A 25,778-nucleotide genomic window follows, 5' to 3' on the forward strand; every position below is an offset into this window, starting at 1 on the left:
ACAGCAATGTCTCTTTCCAGAAATCATGACTTGGTTACTCAAGATACTCCACAAAACTTGTTGTGAGCAGTTTCATGCAGGAACTACTACCATTTGCGGAGCCTGGGCTGCCTACAGAGACCGGACTTTTTCACAGCATATTCGGAGGACATGTAGCTAGTGGATCGTGAGGAGATGTTTGCTGTATTAGACAAAAACTTTTCAAGCTTAGGAAGACTTAGAGAGCCTTTAATGGCGTCCTCCTTGGCTGAGCTGTAACATTAGCTAGCTCAGTGGTGCTAGGTGAGCTAGCAATAGATGCACGCTTCCTTCTGCACAGTGATACAGTTGACGTGAGTAGATTGGTAGAAAGAAAATAGGTCCCACATTAACTACTTACAGCAAAATCTGTGGATTATTTGGACTAACCAGGTCGTGATATCTGAAAAGACAAAGCTGTGTAGTATTTCAAAGGTATTTTTTTGGCGCTTTGAGCACCACAACTCAGCGAACATTTGTAAGTGGGGCCAATGTGGACAGTAAATAGGCTAAAAATGGGCCCTATATGGGATTGCCCATGGGTTCCATATTGACCCCATGCCAATTGCCCACATGGGTGGATTTACCCAAGTGATCCCTTGATAAGGTGCCAATTTTGGGTCTATCACAGTTGCTACCTAGGTTACCCTTGCATAACCGATGTGGAGCCTACTTGGGTAAACCCACCCATGTGGGCAATAGGCATGGGGTCAATATGTAACCAATGGACAATCTCATATGGGGCCCCTTTTTCAGCCCATTTTGTACCCACATACAAATGCTGGCTGGGAAGCTGAGTGAGAGAAGGCAGAAATCTCTACGGCCGATATCTCCAATACTCAGCAACTAACACCAAACAATCTAGACTGGTAAATAGCACTACAGGTAAAAGGAAAAATATGTATTTTTTTTATTTTGGGTTGGACTGTCCCTTTAATCCTTACACAAAGAACTACCGTAGTGTATGTATGTAGCTTTAAGTAGATGTAATGTAAAAATCAGCAACATCAAACTTCCTCTGTCACGACCCATGAGGACTAGATTCCAATAGAGCCCTCATTTCTTGTTGGACCTCTATTTAAGACTTCAAATAAATTACATGAATGTCACCATAAGCAAGGAATGTATGTCTAAATGTTGAAATCTTTTGCAGGGGTTCATTAGCTTCGCAGCAGAGGCAGCTGGTGATGCAAACATAACATTAATTGCCAAATCATTTAAAGGGGATGCATAGAAAAAGATCAAAACACCAAATAATACTGTGAGAAAATATATGCACAGTTTATTGATAGATGCAAATAGGTGAGGCACACACAAAATAATTCAAAATCAATCATGTATTAGTTGTGAGATCTGACCATGTTTGTTTCTGCAACATTAAAAACATCAGTCAGTCACGGACTAAAACCTGGTGCAGGCTGTTAAATTCTGGACTTTATTAGGAAAATCTTTGTTGGAGATAAAATACCCATGAACTCAACGCTCTCTCTGCAGCCTACATGGGACGCAGGAGGCAAAAAAAAATCCAAACAAACAAAAAACAGACCCAGCTGCTGCTGCGCCAAAAACAAATCACTTGATAATCCACATATGAAAATAAACAAAGAAATTCCAGTGACTACTACAAGGATAACAAATTATAAATATGTTTTAACCGCTGCTCATATTCATGGCTTTTTAAGACCTGCTTGGGCTCATTTTTTTCTTCTTCTAATATCATCTACAAATTACTGTACAAAGTTGTTTCTAGAACATTCTGTGAAAGGCCAGTTTCACGAAGGACGAATGATCAGGAATATTTACATTTGGCTTCTGAGTCACTGTAACATATACAAAGAACAAAAGGCACTGTGACAGATGTCAAAAACATTTAAATATATACTAAAAAGGTAAGCGTGAGGAAAAACTGGGCATCCACTCAGTCGAAGCAATCGCTAACGTTGCCAATTGTTTTGTCGGTCCAATTAATATTTAGTTGTTAGACAGCATGGCTTACGATTAATTCATGCTAAGTCCTTGTTATGCAATGCTGTCTAACAAGGATTGTGCAACTTGTACACCAGTATTCACTGAGTTCTGCAACTTCCTGTGGATTTGGTTAACTTGACTTTATGTGTGCACAGTATACAGTACGAGGTGCCCATGAATAAACGGGAACTGCCCATTGGTTCGACAGCCCATTGGTTCGACATCCCATTGTTCCGACCATGTTAAACTCATTGTTCCGAAGTCCGTTCCGAAATCATCATGATGCCCTGTGGTTAAGGTCTGGTTAGGTTTAGGCACAAAAACCACTTGGTTAGGGTCAGGAAAAGATCATGGTGTGGGTTAAAATGAAAAAGAAAGTGACAAACACATAAGCTGTGAGCCTGCTCCGCCTCAAGCCGGTCGTGGCGCACCATACGCCCGCCGCGAGCCGTTCAGCACTGCGGACAGTCGGACTAATGGGATGTCGAACCAATGGGCTGTCGAACCAATGACATGGACCCGAATAAACATGACGGAAAAGGTGCAACAGTCTGCTTGTGACCTCGTGTTTCTGTTAAACTTAAAAAGTTAGCTGCACATTTATGTAGACACGACACAGCATTACTTTGCAAAGCTGGCTGACACAGAATAATGCTATGAACTGATAGCCTGTTCTCACTGGGTAAGTAATATTTAATAAATACACACAATACAGTGTCAAACATGGAACTTTGGTAAGTGTATTATAGGACTTTTCCTTTTTTTAACAGATGTATTCATCAGCATCACTGGCACAAAGCGATTCTAGTCGGTAAGTGAATGTTTTAGTGATTTTGTCCGTACGTCTGTGACTGCTACAGGAACATTTAAAAACAGTTGAATTTTCACAGGTCGTTTCTTTGCTAAGTCTGTAGCAAGATGTGTGTGTACAGATTGGACGGTTAGGTTGTTGCATGGCTCTCGTGCATGCAGCAGTAGCGCAAACAGGTGGGTAGGTTCACAGTGTCTCCCATCCATAGTGTTTAGACATTAACTTTGTTGGTCTTTCGCGCACACACATTCACACGTTACTTAAGCTCCACTCGCACGTTTTCAACCCCCAAAGTGAGGCGTCACTTTAGCGAGTAGAGCAGTTCAGCAGTATGGCAGAGAGACAGAGGGTGAGCCGAGGAAAAGTACTGACAGCACAACCAGTCCTCCAGCTCCGCGTTCCTCTCTGGCTCCAGCGAACGCTCGGCGAACTTCATCATCAACAGCGCCCGTTTCACATCCAGCCAGTTCAGGAGGCCCTCGTGCCGGGATCCGTCGACAAAGCCGACCCCCTGTCCGTGCCTCTCCCTCTGCTGCTCCATCAGGTCCCTCCTGGGGCCCCAGAGCAGGCTCTGCAGTATGCGCTTGGCCTCCTGGATGTGGATGCGTTTGATGGGGTCGGGTTGGAGCAGAAGTTGAGCCAGCCTCTGGAGGCCGGCTGAGTAAAGGGAGACCGAGGGGATTGGAGGCAAATCCTCACAGCGGTAGTCTTGTTCCTTCAGAGCTGGGCTCACCTCAAACGGGTTGGGTTGGTGGAGGAGCTCGTAGATTAGGATGCCAGTCTGGAACTCGTCAAATTTACGGTACTGTGCTGCTGAGAGGATCTCAGGTGCCAGTCTGGCGTGGTCACGCTTGATGCGAGGGTCCACACTGGTTGAGGCAGCATCTTCGGCGGAGCGGCGCTTGGCCTTAGCAAAGTTGCTGATGAGGAGCCGGGGAAGACGCTGACTGTCCACACCACTTGAACCGTTACTGGTGCTGTTGTCAGTGGTGGTCTTTTGGGAGAACTGGGAGGACCTACGAACATGAGGCACCAGCAGCAGGTTTTCGAGGCAGAGGTCGCGATGCGTGACCCCGTGCTCCTTCAAGTGCTCCAGGCCATGGCAGAGCTGCAGGAGGAGGAAGCATATCCGGCGCTCATACACTTCTGGCTGAGTTTTATGAAACGCCGCCCACTCCCGAACGAAGTCTGCCGCTGTCTGCTGAGGGATCTCAGAGGTGATGACCACCACTCGCTCTCGTTCTGTCTGCTGGCCTGGCGCAGACGAGGAGGGCTGAGGCAGCGACGAAGCAGGTGTGGTGGGCAGAGAGACTTCGTCAGAAGGCAACATGCTCTGGGGGACACAAGCGAGAAAGTGGCCACAGTCCTGCTGCAGGTTGAAGTGGGGAGGCATGCTCTGCTGCACCGACAGACCGTAGAGATGACCCTGTTTGGCATCCATGGATGGACTCTTGCAGATCTGCAGAGGTATAAACACAAAGGTCAGTGGGAGGAAGGAATGAAGCAAAGGAGAAAAAAGGGGACAGAGGGAGGGGGGAGAAGAACTCCCCACATAGAGACAGAAAGGGAGCAGGGCCAAGAAACATAAGAAAGGAAGTGTTGTTAGTGTGGTTTCAAGGTCAACACCAATTCAGTTCCTGCTCCCATTCAAAAGACATCAATGTCCTTGATGCAGAAAAGCTTGAAAAACTCAAGTTGTGTTTAAATAGTGCAGCCCCTCAGTGTCTGTCATTGTCTCGGAAGCTGTGGCAAAATCAGAATTGTACAACAAACATACAAATGTTACAAATCTCATTGTGTGTTGGGGTCAGATTTATAAATATAATCTCTTCTTAGTGATTAACTGCACGAAAATCTTCTTTCATGAGGTTCAAATATCAGTCAGCAACACACTGGAAGGCACATCTGAATATCAATACATAACGTTTAACATGTTCTGTATAACACCAGTCAGATTACTATATAATCATTTGTATGTGTGTCATAATGCATCGTGTGTGTTGGGTTATGTGTGTCTGTTGGCCTTGACAACAGGGGGTTGTCTGGCTGTAAATCCTGCCTGGAATCCAAAGATTAATTGGGCCTCGAGATATTAAGCAAGACTGCAGGCACCCACGCCGTGGCTCAACACATACTGTACAAACAGCTGCTGCTTTGTACAACACTAATGACTTAGGGACAAAGGTTAGTGAGACTGAAGCCACAAACCCTTCTTCCTGGATGTTTACACTACAGGCCCTGGAGGTTTGTGCTGCAGCGTGGCCACCCCATCAGTAGCCTAAGAACAAACAAGACCACCGCCCGATTTTAATCTCCTCCTCCTCCTATCCTCAAACTGTCAAATCCCTGCTTAAAAGATCGATGTGCGACACCCACTGTGCAAATCATTCCTCAAACAACAGTTAAGATAATCTTGAGTGGGCTGCGAGTTGCTCTCCTGAATACAACCTCTTACTGGAGAGAATAAAACACGATCTTTATACTACAAAACCATTATAAACACACACTCGTTTACAATACTATACAAATTGTTCTATGTACTTAGTATTCAAAGTCAATTGCATCCATCAAATAATGATATGATTCATATATCAGCAAAGACTGTTCAGTCTCTGTAAAAATCTATTAAGCATTAAAATTAGGTATTTGGTGATGATGCAAAGATATGGACAATTCTGTTTCTCTTTGGCATTAAAGTTATAATTACTTAGAATTACCTCAAATCCTGTTTTTGATACTGTGTTCTGCATTTTTTTTAGCAATAACTATCCATTGTATTTACATTTACAGTTTCCTCTCTATACATTAGTTTTCCTGTTAGTGGCGGAGTCCGCCATTCCTATGTGAAATTCACATTTCCTGCCTTCACATGAGGGATTTGGAGGAAAACAACGCATTTTATCTCATTGATAGTAGCCTCACTGTTTGTTGTTCATTCACTTACGCTGTATTTGCCTTTCGCAAGAATTTAAACCTTTGAGCCCTGATCGAATTGGTGTGATTTCTTTCAAAAACAAGGGAAAATGGCAATGAGCAACTTGATGAGAAATGTCCCACAAAATGAAAAAAAAAAAAAAAAAAAAAAACTGGAGAAAACTTTTTATTATTATTACATTTTGAAATTATGTTACAGAATTATTATAATTTTTAAGAACTCTTTCCAAGTCATTTCCTTATTTTTAACCTTCTTTTTTGTTTATTTTTTACTAAGTTCTTGCTCAATTTTGGGTCATTTCTTCTTCAGTTGCTCATTGCCACCTTCCCACGTTTTTTAAAAGCCGTCAGGCCATATTGCCCAGGTTTCAAAGGCTTGAGTTGCTGCTAATACAGACCACACATTCCCTACGACTACTGCTTCACATTAGAAGTGTCCAAATGGCATGATGGCTTTTATTGTTAAGTAGTCACATCAAACACAAGGTTAGGACTGAAATATTATAGACTATAACTTTAAGGTGTTCTAGTTAAACCAAACCCACATTTAACAAAGTCACTGTATAAAATATTAGGTCTAGTATTTAAGGATTACCTTTACAGCATAGGAGTTGGCGGGGTCTGAGGCGCAGGCAGCAGAGTAGTACACAGCATCTCCTGAGTTGCAGCTGGGCTTGTTAGAGGTGAGCCTGAACAGAGACCAGTTGCTCTCCTCAAACCTCAGTGGGTTCCTCTGGGAGTGAGTGAAGTGATCCTCGCATTTAAGAGCCAAGCGCCGCAGAGACTCGGCGTACAGGCCTCCCAGTTTGGAGTACACACCCTCCCTACTGTCTATGTTACTGAGAAGAGTCTGGAGCTGCAGGCTGGAGCCCAGGTTTGGAGCAGAGCTCGGTTCTGAGGCCGAGAAGGGCACGCTGAGTTGGGGGGAAGAGGAGCAGGTGATACTGCTCCGGCAGTGGACGCCCAGACGCCCGTGAGTCTTTAGTGGCTCATCCAGTGTCCGGGACCTCGAGGGTCGGCTTAGTGGGGCATGGCAGCGCTCCAGAGACTCATTGGAAGAGAAAATGGGTCGTGGGTCAACCGGGCTGGATGGTAAACTGGACCGTGAGTTGACATCAGCAGGTCGACACACGTTGCTCTCCGAGCCTGAGAACGGAAGGCGTGGGTAGGCTCGGACAAAGGGTCTTCCGTTCGAGTTATCTGGAGCTGACACAGTGCGGTTGACCATTTTCTTCTCTGGGAGTGGAGGTGGCTGGTTACTTAAGCTGTTCACGGAGGGCAGGTGAGGAGACCCTGGAGCTGAGGCCGCTGGACTTCTGGAAAATGGAGAGGAACAAGACATCCGTGTAGCATCCCGAGACCCTAAGAGAGAAGAAGAAATAACATCAGAGGGTGTCGAGTTAGTTACAGTGTCCTCCATATATAAGGAAAGGTGAGTGGTATGAAACATTGGTACTTAACGAACAAGAACAAACTCTAGTACTCTAGTTCACAAGTACAAAACAAATTTCGTATTTTGGAAAATACGTTTCTTCTGGTTTTCACAGAGATAGATAGATAGACTCCTTCTCCATTGCCAGTGGGCCAGACTGGACAACAGGTTAGTAAACAGCTGAAAGCAGCATGGAGGCCATGGAGATAATGTTGAAGTGGTTACTTCTTTTTTAAGAGTAATATTACTTATTCAGTCTCTCTTTCAAACTCGGTGCTAAATTTCGGACAATGTTTGAATGCTGCTTGGGCGGATATGGACGGTATTTTCTACATCCTGTCATTGCATCTCGCTAGCCAAGGGGCTAAAATTACCCACCTAGATGTTGTATTTCCATCACTGCTGATAGAAACTGATTGCGGCGAGAGCCAATAAATACCTGAGACTACTGCCGAGTCATTCAACCTGGGAGTGAATGCCTAGTGTAACCTTTCCTATTGATAAAAAGTCCAGATGTTAGCAGGTGTTAACATCAGACAGAGCCAGGCTAGCAGTTTTACCTCTTTTTTCAGTCTTTATGCTAAAATAAGCTAACTGATTGTAGCTTCATATTGAACAGTCAGATGAGTGAGTGACAGAGATGTTCTCATCTAAATAGACTAAATAAAAGAAAACTATTCTTTATATAGAAATAACTGACAGATATCGACTTGGAAAATAGACACAGACCATTGGAGACTTTCCTTTTTCCTGGATTCACACACTATATCCTTTGCGCCTCAGCGTACTTGTGAGTTAATTTCCTGTAACCTCACGGCACTCACAGACTTACATACTCCTGCCTGACAGCTGTGAACTTGATTTATTTATGACGCCCCTTCTGTCACTGCCTAGCGCTCAGCCTGAGTACAAACACATACCTCGTTTCCTCAAAAGAGCTGGAAATTTCCACAATCCAGAGTTCAAGCTGACACTCAAAACATCTTCCATCCAATTATGATCCATTTGTCAATTAAAGACTTAAAGTTGGAACTTGACTTTACACGAGAGGAGACAGATACTGAGATAATTGCGTGGTGCAGTCTTCAATAACTGCTTTCACAGAGTGAAGAGAGAGAGAGAGAAAAAAAAAAAGTACTCCGTAGGATGTAGCCAAGCCCTTTTTCCCTCGTTATCAGAGTCCATAATTATCTCTTCAAACAAGGTTGCCCAGGAAGTTACAGCAATTACAAACGTCTGCGCCACGGAGGATACGTGAAGGATGACAATCGCTTCTACACCGAGATCCCGTGCCACTCATTCTGAGCCACGTTTCAGGTTTGATGATTGCAGAAATCACAGCGTGAACATTTACAGTCAAAACAAACTGTATACGTGCACTTGACGAAGGAGGAAGAGAAGAGATAAGTAGCTGTTGTAACACCAGGCAGCACTCCCTTTCCTCTTTTCACTGTTGATGCACAGTTTCACTCTGAACAAAGTGTGTTTTCAAAGTTCAACATGGTAAACAGGGCCAGAACAGCGAGACAACTAACACGCAGGCAAACACATATCAACTGCAGAAGAAGAACCTAACTTTCTCAATAAACTACACATTTTTTCTCTGTGCATGTTTCTATTGGAGTAAATGGACTTGCACCAAAATATAATAACATGAGTGTGAGTGGTACTTACCAGTGTCAGCAGTCAGGTTGTCAGAGGAGGCCGTGGGTAGGCTGGAGCTGCTCAGGCCTCGTAGAGATGAAGTAGGACTCTCCACTGACCCTTGTTGGCTGCAGCGATCCAGCTCCATGTTGCTGCCACTCATCTTACTACACACTCTGTAATGGAAAAAACAACAGAGCATAAGTGAATATGATGGGACAAACAAGACACAAACAAACATGCATTCAAACCATATGTATACACTGCTGACATCATTGCCTAACATCGGTCCAGCCGAGCGTCTCCTGGTAGTTAGCCTGTAGGTTTTCTGCTGAAATAGAACGTTTCCTTTTTGTTCATCTGTTTATGAATGTGGAAGCGATCCACTTCCTCATGATGTTTTCTTATCTGCACTATGCATTACTAATGAATCCATGTGAAAGAGCACACGGGTTGATTATAAATGACGAACGAGTACTGTCAGGAGTAGTTTCACTTCCTCGTTCAAGAGGAGCACTTCTTGATTCTGTGTTGATTTATAACTGCGACAAACAAGCCTCAAGACGAATAAAAATCATCATCATCATTAGAGAGGGCAGCTTTTCTTGTTTCTGACCACAAGTGGTGCAACAGGATAGTGGCACATTGGAGTTCCCTACATTTCCCAAGATTCCCTTGAGTTGTTTTCTTTAAAGGGGACTTCCACCAATTGTACACATCAAATGCTGTTTATAGGTCTCTGCTGCATTTATGACAAAAGTTATATGAAGCTTTTTGTGGCCCCACAGGGAGCTGCGTGATGTTTGAAGGTAAAGAAAATCTGCGGGTGTGAAATTTGAAAGAGATGAGCTGAACAGCAGGATTTTCCATAAGCACCGGCTGCAGCTGCATAACGGACTTAAAAACTTTCCCAGCCAGCTTTCTTACTGTTTCAAGTCATGTCACCCTCTCTTTTGGATTCTGGTCGATTTTACCTAAATCTTTTAAAAGAATGAAGGATTATTAGAGGATGTCTGGTTCTTAAGGTATCAGAGAAACAAGCTGAGTTAACATAGGAGCAGCTCAGTGAAGAGTCTCCAGACCCCCTGGGTTGAACCAAAGAGCATCACAGAGACACTGACTTTTAATATGAAATTGCTTAATTCAGTATCTATACCAGTTTTAATTACCTGGTCTGTTTGTTTTGGAGAGGAGGAGACCTCTGCGGATAATTAGGCTCACAGTAAAAACCCTCTTGAACGGTCAACACTGAAGGAACGCTAATGTAAAAACAAGATGAGCACTAGAAGCACCTAGCTGAGCTAACATTAGCAGCAGCTCAGCTCGTGACATCTGGCTGCCAAAGAGTGTTGGTAAAACACTGATTTTTAATGTGAAACTGTTTGATTCAGTGTTTTTTTACATTTTATTTTTATCAGGTCCGTTTGGAGGAGGAGGATACCTCAGCAGATGATTCGGCTTGTATGGAGTGTACTACAAAACAGGACTTGCGGTTAGAAAGGTAACAAGATAGATCAGCGTTGTACCTATGCTGAACAGCTCACCTGCACCAGAGCAGGTTCACTTCAGAGAATTGGATCACAGCCTAACCACTGACGAATTAGATCACTGGGAAAAACTGACAAAAGTCCTGAATATATATTTCTGTCATTGTACCAGGCTTTCTATTCACATTCTGGTTTTAAAGCAAAAACTTTTAACAAACAGAGACACTGATAATGACACTAAACACATAGGCTGAAGATCATTTTAGACACTCTGATTCCATCACTGCGGCTCAGAATAACACGAGACACCTACAGTACGTGATGATCATTGGAATAAAACAAAAGATTATCTTTTGTTAGACAACATATCCACGCTGTTTATTGGCTCCCGTGATTAGAAATGCAATATTTGGTCGGCTAGATCTCATCAAGTTCCACTCTTAACTTCAGTAGTAGAACAGTTCGGCATTACTTTGAAGTGTTCTGATGTGATATATTCAGAGTACTTTCTTCATCATCCAACAAAACAGCAGAAAGTGCAGCTGGCTACTCCTCTTCACCCAGCTGGACATTGCATGCACTTGCGGAAAAACACTGGAACAGACCTCTGTGCCAAGCCCCTCATCTCTGCTGGAGGTCAGTGCTTTGAGGCTACATTAGCCAGCACTGCATAACACATCTGGATCTCCGACCAGATTGTCAGTGGTTGAGTTGCAGTCCATGAAGTCTAAAGGTAACCTGAGAGCTAACATTAGCCACCGATACCTACTGGTCATACCAGACCAAGTAAAGCTGTGCCAGCAGGGCACCCTGATGGTCGATGGGTGGCCTCGGTTCTCAGCCAGCTGGGGACTTTTATTGCATGTAATTTCTTTCTCTTCCTTTGTTTCCTGTCATCTCTCTCCTATAAATAAAGGCCTAAAATACCACAAAAATAGTTCTAAAAGCTATAGCAGCAAACCCTTGAGTGTTCTGAATTGAGTGTTTACTGCTTATGAGTTCAACTTTTCATTTGTGAAGGAAAAACAGATATTTAAACTGTCAAAAGTGACATAGCCTTGCTTCATGTCTTTTTACCTGCCAGAAAGCAGCTTTGCATTCTTCTCGTGCAGCTCGCCTGACTATCATGATGGCCACTTATAATACCAATGAAAACTGTGCATGAGCAGACTTCCTAATCAAGGTGACCAATTAGGCTGAGTGACAGCCATTCACTTGTCTCATTATGCCCGCTAATGGCTCGGGGAAAGCGGGGTCCCATCTCATCCCTTCATCTCTCTTCCATCACAAAATGACTCCTCTATCCGTTTATCTGCTCGCCCCCCGACTTCAATTCCACCATAAATCAGCACAACAAACAGACGAGGAGGAGAAAAGGCGAGGAGCGCAGGGGGGAGACAAAGGGTTAGGTATTCTCCGTGGGCATTTAGCTAAAGGATCCGCTATCGGTTTACAGACAAAAGGACGGTGATGAAAGGCAGTGGAAATGCTGAGGCAGAAAGAGAAATGGTAATGGGTGCGGGATTTATGAGTGTACGTGCATGTGTGCGCCTATGCATGTCTCACTCCAGATCTCTCAGATTTGTATCCAAAACATGAGATTTTCCTTGGTGAAAGAATGTCACTGCTTATGTCCTGCGGGAGGATGTGCATGGATGAATGAGCCTTCTGAGCAAGGGCATGCAGGAAGACCTTGACTTAGATTAGGGCTGTGTGTAAAATTATACAAGCATTTAGGGGCTGCAACTAACAGTTATTTTTCATTAGAGTATTTTCTTTGTTTACTGACTAATTGCTTGGCCTATGAAATGTCAGAAAATAGTAAAAAAAATGCCCATCAGTCCAAGGTGATGTCTTTAAATGACTGCTTTTACCTGAATGATTCAAAACCCGATTATTATTCCTTTAATTCTCAGACTGCACAAAAAGTAGTGCTATGGTGTGATGATGTTACAGGGGCTGTTATAAATACACATGCAGATGACACTGCTCTGATTGCATTAAAAAAATATTGTTTTATGCGTATGCTGGTGTGTTCTTTATACTTTGACAGTTTTCCTAAAGTTGGATTTAAAGAAATTGCAATATATCGCCTTACTTACAGTATCACCATTGGCAAAAATGAACAATCAAATCTTTCTGAACGACCCTTTTTAGTGTCTGGGATGTACCAGGTCAGCCTGTTGAACGTCCGGGTGCTCATGATTTCCTAATGTGTCGTAAAATAGTGCAGCAACAACACTAAATGAACGAGGGAGGACTGATTAAATCAGACTCAAAGCCAATGGTGCATTCAGGTGCTCCTCTGATGGCCATTCTTCCAACTGTGTTGTGTTCATGAGCTTTAAGTTGTAATGCAGAAACAACATGGACGCTACAAAGCGGTCCAGGTGACTTATGAAATATGATTGGGAACTCATTTTTTTCAACACCACATAAATGCAGCACAAGGCTGTGGATGTAAGTGTGAAGTCTACTTGCCCCTCAAAGAAGGACTGATCGGTGGGTGGGTGACATTCTGTAGCATCCTTTTGAGCGTACATAGCCTATCTACATACACGAGGGATCAGCGCATTTAAATTAATATTTTATCGTAATTAATGTTAACTTGTACATCGTGACTGGTGATGCATTGAGGAGAAGTTTTGTGGGGCAAGCAGCATAATCTATGTATCAGAGTGTCATGAATAAAGTGCTAAAACTTTAAAGACTTAACACATTTACATGTAACGCCTCGACTGTTGGTTAAATAATTATGATAATCGATCAATCAATTACCATAATATTTGCAATTAATGCTGTGTTGACTGACTGACAATCCCTTACTTACAACCTGACAGAGACAGCATTAAAATTAATGATTTAACTGATCTCCAATTACCAAAATCATGTCATCAAGACACAAAAAAGCAGCAATCATCAGGATTTTATCACTCTACATGGAATGCACCGTTTCAGTCTAAACATCTATTAATAAAGATCTTAGCTGCTTATTTCCTCAGAGGAGATTTAATCACTTCCTTAGCTAAAACAAAGTGTGTGAGAGACACAATCGCCCCAGCAAACCTGTCACACAGGGTCTGACTTCTGCAATCAGCCCGGCAACGACAGTAACCCAGATTTAGAATGTAAACAATCACGCTACAGTGAGGAACACACTGGATCTGCTGACACGCATGCTACCCTGATGTGTGTGTGTGTGTGTGTGTGTATTTGTGTGTGTGGTATTAATAAAGCTGTGCGACGGGAGCTGGGGGAGTTTTTTAAAAAGGGATCAGACTGGGGTTACAGCTAAGTGGCTGCAGATAGTGGTGTGACAGTGTAAAATGAGACCCAAACTAAACTGCAGCAGTGTTGTTGTTGTTGTTGAGGATCAAGTTCACACAACTGGTTTCACTTCCTGACTTCTATTTAGGGGCCTTCTCTGTCATCAATATATATAATGACGACAAAGCGCTGCATGTCGTTACATCTTTTGGATGTGCAAATACACAAACACATTCGCTCTCCTAGAGACAATAACCTTTGAGTAACAGTCTGAATCAGATTGTACTCAGGTGTAGGTGGTATCATGAACACCTGTACAATGTAATGCAATCCCCCTGCAACAGCCATGTAATACACACAACCTTTAAGTGGCTTCCAATGTTGACATTTTAATGAGACGGAGAGGATCTGATTCAACTGTTCATTATATAAACTCACAAAAGGTAGTATTAATTGCATTGCTGTTAGATTAAATCACATTATATCGTGCATGTGTTTTCACTTTGTGTGTAACCTCTGTATGTCACAACACACAGCACAGAGAATAATGTGTTGTTTCTTTCCCATGATGGTAGGATAGTAACCATGGCTATACAGGCATATAAACCAAGTCTTTGAAACAAAGATCCATTAATGTTTGACACCAATCCTTGTTATCTTCTGCAAACTGCTCCAGCCTTGTCTTGTTATCGTCTCTGTCAGCTATCTCCTTCCCTTATCCAGTCCGAGCAACTTGCATTTATTGGCCCTGCATCATATAAAGCAACACACTTTGCTCTTGAATTGATTTCACTTCTCTTCCTCTCAAACTTAACAGTGCTTCAATTTTACCAACAGGAAGGGCTCAAATAAAATAATGACATTATTCAGGTAGTAAAGTATTAGATGAGTTAAGAAGAGGAACAAAAGGCAGGGTGTGAAACAGAGGAAATACAGAATACGCAAAAAGTTGACCACATGCTATCTGTCATGCTATCTGTGCTTTCGATGCCACCTCTGAGTTTTGACTACCGAGTTCCGGAGAGAGGTGTGAATATTAGCCTGTGTGGTTTCCTACTGAGACAAAACTCTGCAACTGTCTTCCTGTGCGACAAGAACACCACTACCTCTCTTCACATGTCTAATGAAAAGTGCGCCATCAATACTTACAGAGGACCCATATGAGAAAAAGATGCCTTCAGGTGCCTACCTCATGCTGGAGAGGCACAGGTCCTTGTCCGGCTGGCGGGCACAAAATGCCCCTGGATCAGACCGGTGGCTCCCTAAAGCCCCGCCATGTGTAGTAACACAACCCTGTCTCCACGCGAGTCATATGTGTATTTAAAGTCAGCAAGCAAGGCAACAGCACCATTAGATGCGCAAAATTTAAGCACTCACATCTCATATATAGCATTCACTCATTGACCTAGCAGTTCACTTCAGACGGCAACAAGATGCTATCTGTTCTGCTGCACAGAAGGGATCAGGACGCCTCTGTGAAGGGAGGGGCAGCACGTCCTGGAACCATAGTTTAGAGAGCAAAAGGCAATTCAAACTCAGCGAACTTGAATCCACGTCTGATCTATAAATTCTACTTCTACTTGTGGCAACAGACCGCCAGGCTGGGACAGTTTGGGAGTTGCCAGGGGCAACAATCTGTTCACTAAAGCCCCTCCCTTTGGCAACCTTCACTGACCGGTGGACACGCCTTCCCCGTTAAAGAGTACTTATACACACACTCATGCGTGACATTGGCACACGTACAAACACACGCCTCTGGTTGACACACCACATGACATGTACAATGACTTTTATGAGGAATAAAAGGGAAAATTTGGTGTTTTCAACTGTGATCAAAGGCTCTGGGAGGCAGATTTTTCGAGCCATCTGTGACTCTTAAATGATTCAGCACACCAAAATGCTGCTTCATGGGGTGCATGTACACGTCTTTGTATAATGAATGTTTTCCATTCATGCCACACACAAGATTCACTTTTTTTGTCAATTATAAATCTTTCTATGAAGTTTTGATTGCTTTGCAGACAATATTTAGATTCCCTGCAGTCACACTTGCTGATTAAATACACTAAACCCGCAGAAAGCCTCAACTGTCGCCGCCTGGCTCAAGTCGTTCCCACATGTGTCTCAACAAGGTGTATTTTTATCAGTGCAGAATGTCGGCAATGTCATAACAGGAGAGATGTGTCCCTACTAGGATTACCACAAACATAAGGGCCCTTGAAACGTGATCGGCAATCTGTGTTTTAGACAGTAAAACACTCCCGCTCAGCTTTTGCTGACTTTAGCAGCTCAAGATGGCCGAACATCTGTTTGCCTTGAGGAAGTCACAGTCGCGCGCTGCACCTCATCCTGCCACTGTTCCGGACAAAGCAAAGTTTATTTTGAGGAGATCATTTGATGCTCTAATATCTGCAACACAAGGCCGCTTCTCTGTTTCTGCTTTGGCGTAGCTGACTCAGACAGCGGAGTGTATTCTTAGCCTCATGCAGACTCTGGGTAAAGCATGTGTGCAAATGTTACTGCTAATAAATGGCTATGTAAGCCAGGAGCATGGAATAAATATTGTTACTAAGCCTTAAAAACAACCAGATTTTAAGCACGAGGCAACAGTGCAAACAAGACAATTTTTTGCCCACAGATGCATTGAATGCCTCCTAGAAACAACTTTGTCCCCGGGTGAGAATATGAATGGAAAAAGACCTTTTTTTACAGTTCTGTCTATTGTGCTGCAGCCAAAACAAATTTACAGCAACGTGACACAGCGGGGGACAATTTAACAGACTCACTTTGTGTGTTAATTAGAATTGAAAAAGTCACATTACTAGCATGAATAGAACAAGGCATGCATTGAGGAATATGCCGGAACAGTTTGAATGATCACAGGCTGCAAGAATGGAGGCTGATTCAAGGCTGAATGACGATGCAGTGAAAGGAGAGGGCACAGTAAGATGCATGCATGTGCATTGTCACAGGCTATACACTTATATCCTATAAGCAGCACCAATACTATACCATACCATCAGAGAGCGTTTATGCATTTAGACTAAGTGCACGATGTTAAGTGCTAAATTATGGAATATAATGAAACCATAGTGCCGCAGCTGAATTACAGTCCCATTAGTTCAGTGCAAGTCTCAGGTAGGAGACTGAAGGATAGACGCGCAAATGTGTGCTATAATGGGCAGCCCAGGTTTGATAAATGCATAGCATTCATCTTACAGCAAGTGTTTAGTACACAAGTGTGCAATTAAACCTCTATTAGATTTTTTCTTTCACATAGCTGTCTTGTAGAAAACAGTGTTTAACACCAACCTTCCCTCTAGATGGCTGCTGCTTTGCCCTTATTCAGCATATATGAGAAATTTATAATCTGTAAATTGTTGGAAACGACATGTGAACAAAAGTTTTTTTCAGCTGCACTAAATAAAATATAAAACATGAAGTATAAAAAAGACTTAGGAAGCTGAATGATGATGGCAGAATGCATTTAATTCTTGCTTTATCATTTAAGTCCTATATCTTGAGAAAATACTTATCATCTGGTGGTCACAGCTTCCCAATTCTCAAGAACTGCTTACTTTTCATTGCTTCACATACGAAAGTGAAAACCATGATGATGAATGTGTGTTAGTCAAACTGAGAAAGCAATGTTATGGCCTCACACCTCACCTTCAAAGTGGCATTGTGCAATTACTTCTGACATTTCACGAACATGGCGGACTGAAAATTGTAAATCAATAATGATTTTGTTCTGAGATTCATCAAACACAGACCTACACAGATACAGTGCTAGTGCTCTATGCTGTTTGCACGTTAATGATTGAATGTGTAAATGCCAAACAAAAATGTCTTTGTTATTCCTACCTGTGCAGTTTCTTAGGTGGGGGAGGCGGTGGATTGGACTCATTGTTGGCTCCCTTCCCTGCTGCCAGCAGCTCTGATGAGCCGCCATGCACCGGTTGCTTGGACGGCATGCTCCCGTTAGGCTTGCCCTCCTCCTCTGCACCGGTGCCCTCAGTCTCCCCCTGACAGGCACCATTGTTGGGGGCAGCCGGGGGGGCCGTGCCTGGCTCTGTCATCAGAGGGGGGCTGGTGTGGGCCTTCCAGTCCCTGGCCTCCTTCCAGACAGCGGCACCATTGACCAGGCCTGTCACCCGAGAGGTTGGCCCTGGGTCGGCGGCCAACTTCTTATTCTCCCCCTCTTTCCGCTCCCTCTCGTCCTCCTCCTCTTCTTCCTCGATGCGACAGTTCCAGCCGGAGCTGTGGTGGTGGGGCTTGTGCCAGCGTTCGGACGCCGCTGCGCTGTGGTTGTCTGTGTGGACCTTGAAGTGGCCCTCTCTAGCAGAGACGAGGAAAAGCATGGGGAGTTCGGGGAGAGGGACGGGGGACGAAATGGACGGTGAGAGGCTGGAGGTGCCCAGTCTAGGGAGATCAGGAAGAGGCACTGGAGAGGAGATGGACGGTGAGAGGCTAGAGGTGCCCAGTTTGGGGGAACGGGTGATCCTTTTGGGGGGAATGGGTGGGCTAGACTGAGGCTTGGGGTGAAGAGTTGGGCTGGCTTCTGTCACCAAAGAGGGGGCGCTGTGGCTGGGGCTGGGCCAGCGGAAGGCCGGGCTGCTGGGGTCTTTACGTGCTGTGGGGCTGAAGTGGCATTGGGTGCTGATGGCTGAATCTGGACTGCTCAGGTAGAAAGTTCTGTTGTTCTGCTCTGTGTGAGTGGCCATTACAGTGATGGTGGTCCGTTGACTCTCTCCTGAGGGCTCAGAGCCCTGGGAGGAGTTCTTAGTCTGGTTTGGCGACACAGGATGGGATTGCACCCCATTTCCTTGCTGCCTGCGCTTTTTCTTGGTGCTCTCTGCATAAATGGGTTCCGAGTCTGACTTTCCATTGGGAGAGTTGGGAGCTGATTGTGGGCTACCCAAAGCTGGTGGGCTTTGGGGGCTCCCTGACCTATCTCGTCTTCCTCCAGACCCTTCTGCCCCAGGAAGTGAATCTGTACTACTACGATAAGAACAAGAGGAATCCGATAAGCTGGTCTGTGCAGACAAGACAGGAGGAGAGTGAAGGGATGGTGGGGGATTATGACTATTAGTGTCCACACTTAAAGCTGTGGCAGGGGAAGTGCTGGATGTCTTTGCTGTAACAGCAGCAGTACTCCCACTGCTGATACCATTGCTATTAACCGTGGGAGGACTGGACGGGACAATATCCACAGAAAAAGGTATCTCCACAGACGCCTGATTTGACTCCTGACAATTTGCTCTGGTGGTCACACCAATTCCATTGTAAGTGCTCTTGGTTCTGGTGGGGGTTGTATTCTGCTGCCTACAAGCGTCCCCGTTGGCGTTCTTCTTTAAACTCTGAGAACCTCTACCGTCTTCCTGGGTGACGAAGATGTTGCTAATAATCATGGAGTCTTTAGGCAGGATGTTGGGGGACAGAGAAGACAGAGAGTAGCAGTTGTTGTAGTCCATCTTGGCTTCAGGACTCTGAAGAACTGCATCTCGGTGGGCCTTGTTGCAGCCGTTATTGTCAATGTAAAGAGACGACAGGTCCAAGAGCTTCTTCAGGCCCAAGCGCTCAACTGGGCTCTTTGTGTTCTCCTGAAACAGACACATGAGCACACATTAAAGAACAGATACACAAGTCTGGACGGTAACAGACTCTGAGGATTGTTACAGGAAAATTAAATTTAAGAGAACCACCTGCTCTATGTTCATGTTGACGTCAGTCACCGACTCGTTGGTGTCAATGTTCATCACAGTAGGTTTGACGGCGATGGTTGGCTTGCTGTAGGGTGAAGGCGAGGTCACTCCAGCTTCTTCATCGCCTCCTGGGGTGCTCTTCAAACAAGTGGCTGGCACACTGCCACCCAGGCCGCCGACAGTCTTGTGGTGCGCACTGAACGGGTGGAAGCAGTTCTTACAAGAGCCCGGTTTCCACACGTGTTCTGCAAAGTCACTGCACGCTGACATCTTCGGTTTGCTAAATCGGGTTCGGTCAGAAGCAGCTGAGTGATGTGGCAGATATCGGATGAACCATCATGGCTGGACCAAAGAAGGTTGCAGCGTCACAAGATGTTGGTCACAAGGCAACATGTAGAGGAGAGAGAAAGAAAAGAAGAGACTCATTGTTAAATGAAGCCACAATGTCTATGTCATCACTCTTTTTTGCCCATTGGTTGTATCACAATTAGAATCTCTTGTCTTTTTGACCAAGAAAAACTGCTTGTATTGTAAGAACTGTGTAAAAATCCTGTTTATCGTCTTCCACACTTTACAAATAACAGAACTCATTTTCAGAGCATCGAACTATTTAACAGGTTGCTCATTTTTCCCGGAGATAAATGGAGATTAGGTCTATAAATTGTCAGAGTATGATGAAAAATGTCAATCATTGTTTCCCAAAGCCCAAGATGACGTCCTCAATTGTCCACAACCCAAAGATATTCAGTTTACTGTCATAGAGGGGTAAGAAATACAGATAATTTTCAAATTCAAGAAGCTGTAATATGAGAATTTTGACTTTGCTTTTTTTTCTCATATTCAATCAATTATGACATTAGTTGGTGATTAATTTAATGGTCAAACTAATTGATTAATTGTTGCAGGTCTACTAGGAATGCACCAATCCATTGTGCTCATCAGTTTCGGCTTAGATACAGACCCTATTAATCTGATCAGGTTTAGACAATGACATGGCTGATCCACAATAAGACACTTTCTTAACAAAAGTCAGATAAAATTCTGTTTCCACAAAAAAGTGAAAGTTGGAAAAAAGTTCAAGCATCTATTTGAAAGTGTAACGACAGTGACGAGGGAGTCCAAGCTGACAAGTGTCCCAAAGCTCATTAAAGACCTCCGTTAGGCTTTAAGTGTCATCCGCAGATGTAACTTAAGAAGACCTGGTGGGTGCTGCGCTGCTTGTTCCCATGGCCTCCGAAATTAGAGGGTATGTGCTTTCTGTTCAACCAGAAGGGCCTTGACGGTGTGAGCCCAGCGACATAAAAGCCCTCCAGAGTCCTCTGCAGCCCCCGACATGCTAGAAGAAGACGGAGGAGCCTCAAGCATCCCGGAGGTCGGAATGCCAGGAATGTCTAAAGTCTCACCAGGGTGAATCTCACACCCACGACCACCTCCCATCCCCCCTTCCACACACACACACACACACAAACCTCCCCATGTGAGTCCTGCTTCTCTCACAAACAAACTGACCCACACACACACCCACACACCTCCTTCCTCTCCTTCTTCTGTGTGTCCTGTTTAACCGGGCTGACAGTGAGAAGATCAACACCATTTCAGAGACATCATTTGTTGTCCCTGCATCTGGGTGTCCCTCTTTATGTTCTTTGCACAGCTTTAATTGCCTCTCAACAAGGTGCTGCAGTGACACATGACAACATTAGCCCACCATCTAGACTCATTATCCAGAAAACAGAGGAAGCAGTGACTCCCCTAAGACAATAAACAGAGCTCTATAAATACACTCAGGTAGCCTAAATATGACTGCGATATTCGGCATTCTTTCAGCCACAGTGATTCTTGATATCTACAACTTTTTATCAAAGATAAAATTCCCCAACAAAAGATAAGGAATGCTTGAAGCTTGTTAAGACTCCTGGTAATTCATGGCTCCAGTATAACGACCTTGCCATCGACTAATCCTATAGGAATGAAGAGTTCTCCTGTTGGTAAAGATAATGCATGTTTACATTTTTCTTTGTTCTGTCTGACTCAGTTTGAGCAGGAAAGCGCCCGCTAGCACACTGTTTGTTTAACCGTTCCTGCGACAACAGAGGAAACGGAGCCTTGCCTAACATCTTATGGCACTATGCATGAGTCAGATGAAGCGATGACTGATCAGTAGGCCACTGGGCCTGCCGCTGTAGAGAACAGGCTGACTGCCAATCAAGACCATGACTAGGGGGGTTTCATGGGACGATAAGGCAATGACAACGCAAAGACAGACGGAGCACTGTCATGATGTGTTTTGTAAGTTGAAACCAAACTGTCAGGGACAATTTAGTCTGCTGTTGTTCCACTTTCTTTACAGGGAAATTAAAGAAAACAACAGACGGGGATTCTTTAAAACATTTTCTGTATTTCCAAAGAAAACAAGATCCACCTCACCTCAGCTTAGCCCACCTCCTGTTTACATGTTCCATCCCTGCTTGTTTGAACAGAGATAGACCCCACTGTCTACATTCCCCACACCTTCTCAAGCTCAAGGTCCAATATTTCTCACTTCCTCTTGTAAAAACACACACAGAGAGCACACAACCGCGAGAAGTCCAGCCATATGATAAAGTCCAAGGCCTGCCATCAATTAAAAAAAGTATGAAAAATATCTCATGGACACATCAGAAGACGGGGGCTGGAAAAATAAGATGAGGGCGAAGAAAAATGACTTGAGGCTGGATGTTAGTTTGCTGTGGAATTTACAGTTTCGGGCCTTCTAATAAAGACACGAGCCTTGAAGTCTACAGCAACATGTACCCATGACCTCTGTGCATCACACACAGACTCTTGGCCACTAGATGTCTCAAAACACACACTGAATTTTGCTGAGAATTTAAACCCACTGCTCCAACATCCTAAAAGCCAAAATTGCACATGGCTTTCCGTGGGAAATACCAAACTAGGTGTTTGCTTTGAGCGAACAGGCTGTACTGCACTGAAGAATGTAGTAAAGATGCCATGTCAGACTGGATGGCTACAGTTTAAATAGCCTAGAGATACGGTGAGCAAGGGGAGTCATTAAGGTAAAGGTTAGAGGGCTTATCAACACTGAACAGCTGGTAAAAGTGCACTTTGTCTGAATCCTGCAACAGCCGCCAACATGCAGGCACCAGCAGCAGACACACACCAGCACTGGCGCACGTGCACGAGCAAGCCGAGGGGCAGCCTTAATGAAGCATATCTGATGGTTATTATTCTGTAAAATACTTCACTGCATTACCATGCTGGCTGCTTTTTACTGAACTGCTGTGCCATGCCTACAAGCCTTTAAATGAATGGGATGCCCATTGAATCACAGTCATTCATAATCCAAATAATTAAACAACCTATAGTCCATGTTTCGGTCTGATAACCAGGTCACATCAGCTTGTTAGTCACCCACTTTGAATACAAATGCTTTCACGAGCAACATTTGTCACGCCTGCCTCACTCACACAGCCCATTCATTCATATAGGGGGGGGGGGGGGGGGGTCCAACCTGTTTCTTCCAAACTCGGTAGGGATTTCCGCCAAAACTTGCCAACTTCTGCCAAATATCCCCAAACTTCCACCTTGAGACTACTCATTGGTATGACTTGTAAGCATGTTTAGTTAACACAAAATCGGCGTATCTTACACACCCTGAGTGTTTCCCTTTAAGGTGGCGTTTTAAGATTTGATAAATGAAAATTGGGGCTGAAACACTTGACTCGCTTGTAGCTAAGTTTGGTTTACGGCAGGTTATTGTAGCTGAAAAATGTCCTCGCGCGCTAAAGAAACTGGCAAAAATGGCTGTTTTTATTACCTGTATTAATATAACACATAAAGAGGAAATGTAAGGCTCAAGCTGCGTCGCTGGACCACAACATAGGTGCCTAAAAGGGGGAAAAGGAAAGCTATAATGTAAGGAAAGTAGCCAAGGTTAGTGTCTAATGACTGGCTGCTTACCTGCTCGGACTTTCTCTTGCCTGGCAACACAAAAGCTCTCCCCAAAAAAAAAAGAAAAATAATCACAGCTGTGTCGTATCTGCTGTTTTAATTCCCACAGAAGCCGATATCCGTCTTCTTTTAGTTATCCCACACGCGACAGGTTAATGACCCAGGAGACTATGCTGCTGCTGCTGCAGGCTGGTTACAGCTCCTGCTTCTGTTACTGCTGCTGTTGCACTGTGCAGAGGTGGAGTGTTGAGGCGGAGCAGGAGTCCTCTGCAGCAGCGTGGAGAGAGCACAAGGAGGTGGGAGGAGCTCCCAACCAAGCATGCAGTCTGGTCAGTGGCCACTCACAGATTCTCATTAGGGCTTTTGTTCTATTAGCTGTCATGAGGATTATGATTTTTACAACCCAGCTGCTGTTTGATTTGCAGAAAATTGCACCAAGTTGCAGCTTGAGGCAAAGGGTGTCACAAAAGCAACATTTTTTTTTTGGTTGAAACCCCCCACTGGGCTGTGCAGGTTTACTCTGCAAGCAATCCATCTTGATCACACATCACTTTGATGTGGTGGAGGTGGATGTATACAAGCTTCCCTGGGTTTTTGCTCACCCTTTTCCCTCCTGCTACCCCCCTGGGCTGCTCCTGCTTCTGTCCATCATGGCTGGGGGTGACAGAGTGATAGAAAAAACACTGGCGCTGTTACTGAACCAGGCCGAACCCCTGCTGGTTTCCATTACAGGCAGCAAAAGGAGAGGCAGAGCCCACAGAGTGACAAACACAGCCGCTGTGTCTGATGAAGGCGGTCATCCGGAGAGATTAACCTTTTAACTAAGCATCTTCTCTTTTGTCTCACTGAGAAATAACACTAAGACAAAGTGTTATCTGTTGGCTTTTTGATTATTTAAACAGGATCTGCTCTAGTTTGTGCTGGCTGGGTTTCTTTTGTTTGTCATAATGAGGCCAAAAAGGCCCTTAAGAGATGGGTAATGGCTGAAACAACACAGCAGCAGATCTGTTAACCCCCAAACCAAGCAGCCCTTCCCTTCACCCTGAGGATCCAATTCCTCCTCTACTTCCTGCAAAGGGACACGTCCATGTACACGAATCGATTGGACACAGAACCTGCCAGTTTCCTGAACCTCATGCGTGGATTTATAGCGGAGCTGAGACAATCAGCATAAGTGGCACAGCAGAGACTGGATCCAGGAAAAGTGATATCTTTTACAAGACCACCTGTTGAATTTGGACAGAGTCACAATCCTCTCAAGAGGATTAAGAGTTTGTTGCACTGCATCTATTTTTGGCAGCACGGAGCATGTAATAATTCTGCTAATGGGGTATTTTCAAATGGCCTGCGCTTTGCATAAAAATATGGAAAAGCTTCAAGGCACATTCTGCTATTTAAGCTTGGCCTGCGAATTGCAAATTATTATTCATCTTACATTAAATTCATGCAGGAAGTAGCATATCCTGTTCTTTCTGTTCTGTTCTTCTCGTCAGCTGTATGTGGTGTCACTCTGTGCTCAGAGGAAATAAAACTGTTTCACGAGACACAGTGAGATAAATCTTCCGTTACAAGCTGGGATTTTAGTGCTGAGATGTTGTGGGAACATCCAAATTAGAGGAGCGCGGCAGGGGGGTGGAATCACTTATGGATTCTGCAGTGTTGGAAGAGTTTTTCCCACATCATTTCCTCAGGAGAAATTGCATAGTGAGGAAAATCATGAGGATGATTGCAGAAAAAGAAAGAGAAAAGTGTGGGAAATACAACTTTTTTGAATAGATTCACATGTCATGTCATATCCACCAAACCATTTACCTTATAATATCTATAAATTATCACAGATGAATTAAAGATGTCATTCCCCTGCATATATTGCATGCTGCAGCTCTCGCCTGTGCTGGCATGAGGCTGGAGTTGTCAGGCTGTGTACAGCATGTCCCATAAAACATTTGGATCTGCTCATCTTTTATAGCTCTTCCTTAAATTATGAAGGGAATCAGAGCCACTTAACGTTAATCTGGCCATGGGAGCCTCTGCCACACTGAGCACACTGATGAATTAGCAGTTTGTTGACTTGCTGCAGGCAGCTGTGAGTTTGTGTGTGAGAGAGAGGGAGACTGGAATGGAGGCAACCTCTCTGTACTCTATACACTGCAACATGAAGATGCTGTTGGAGAGGAGCCAATCACAATCTGCCCAGGTCCCAGATACGACATCAGTATGCTGAAATATGAGCAGCACTTTGACAGCCCTGTATGATGTATGCTATCTCCTGATGCCCCTGCACCTCTGCACCATGACCACCATCACACAGGTGCAGAATAAGTCAGTGAAAAGACAGAATATTAATGTTTGATGATATACATTGATCAACTTTTAAATAGAAAGATTTATGCGCTGCACGACTACATACACGTGTCCACATGCTTTGCCAGCTTTCAGACCACTGTACCTGTTCTCTTTTTTCCCAGCATGAATGAATTATTAAAGGGACAATCATCTCAAATTAAATTCAGCGAGGAGAGAAGTGGGTTTTAATGCAAAGTAGCAAGAAATAGGCT

General features: G+C 44.2%; 1 protein-coding gene across 1 annotated transcript; it reads right to left on the reverse strand.

The window, feature by feature from the left end:
* Positions 1-1,275: 1,275 nt before the first annotated feature.
* On the reverse strand, positions 1,276-23,463 carry LOC126395532 (inactive tyrosine-protein kinase PRAG1-like). Its single transcript, XM_050053073.1, has 6 exons — positions 23,230-23,463; positions 19,267-19,608; positions 17,426-19,164; positions 8,838-8,983; positions 6,327-7,093; positions 1,276-4,256 (listed from the first exon to the last, which is right to left on the reverse strand). Exons 2-6 carry the CDS (start codon positions 19,534-19,536, stop codon positions 3,099-3,101), a joined length of 4,080 nt encoding a protein of 1,359 aa, XP_049909030.1. The 5' UTR covers positions 19,537-19,608; positions 23,230-23,463; the 3' UTR covers positions 1,276-3,098.
* Between the last annotated feature and the right edge of the window lie 2,315 nt (positions 23,464-25,778).

The sequence above is a fragment of the Epinephelus moara genome, chromosome 9 (assembly GCF_006386435.1).
Source record: "Epinephelus moara isolate mb chromosome 9, YSFRI_EMoa_1.0, whole genome shotgun sequence".
In the NCBI taxonomy this organism is placed as follows: Eukaryota; Metazoa; Chordata; class Actinopteri; order Perciformes; family Serranidae; genus Epinephelus; species Epinephelus moara.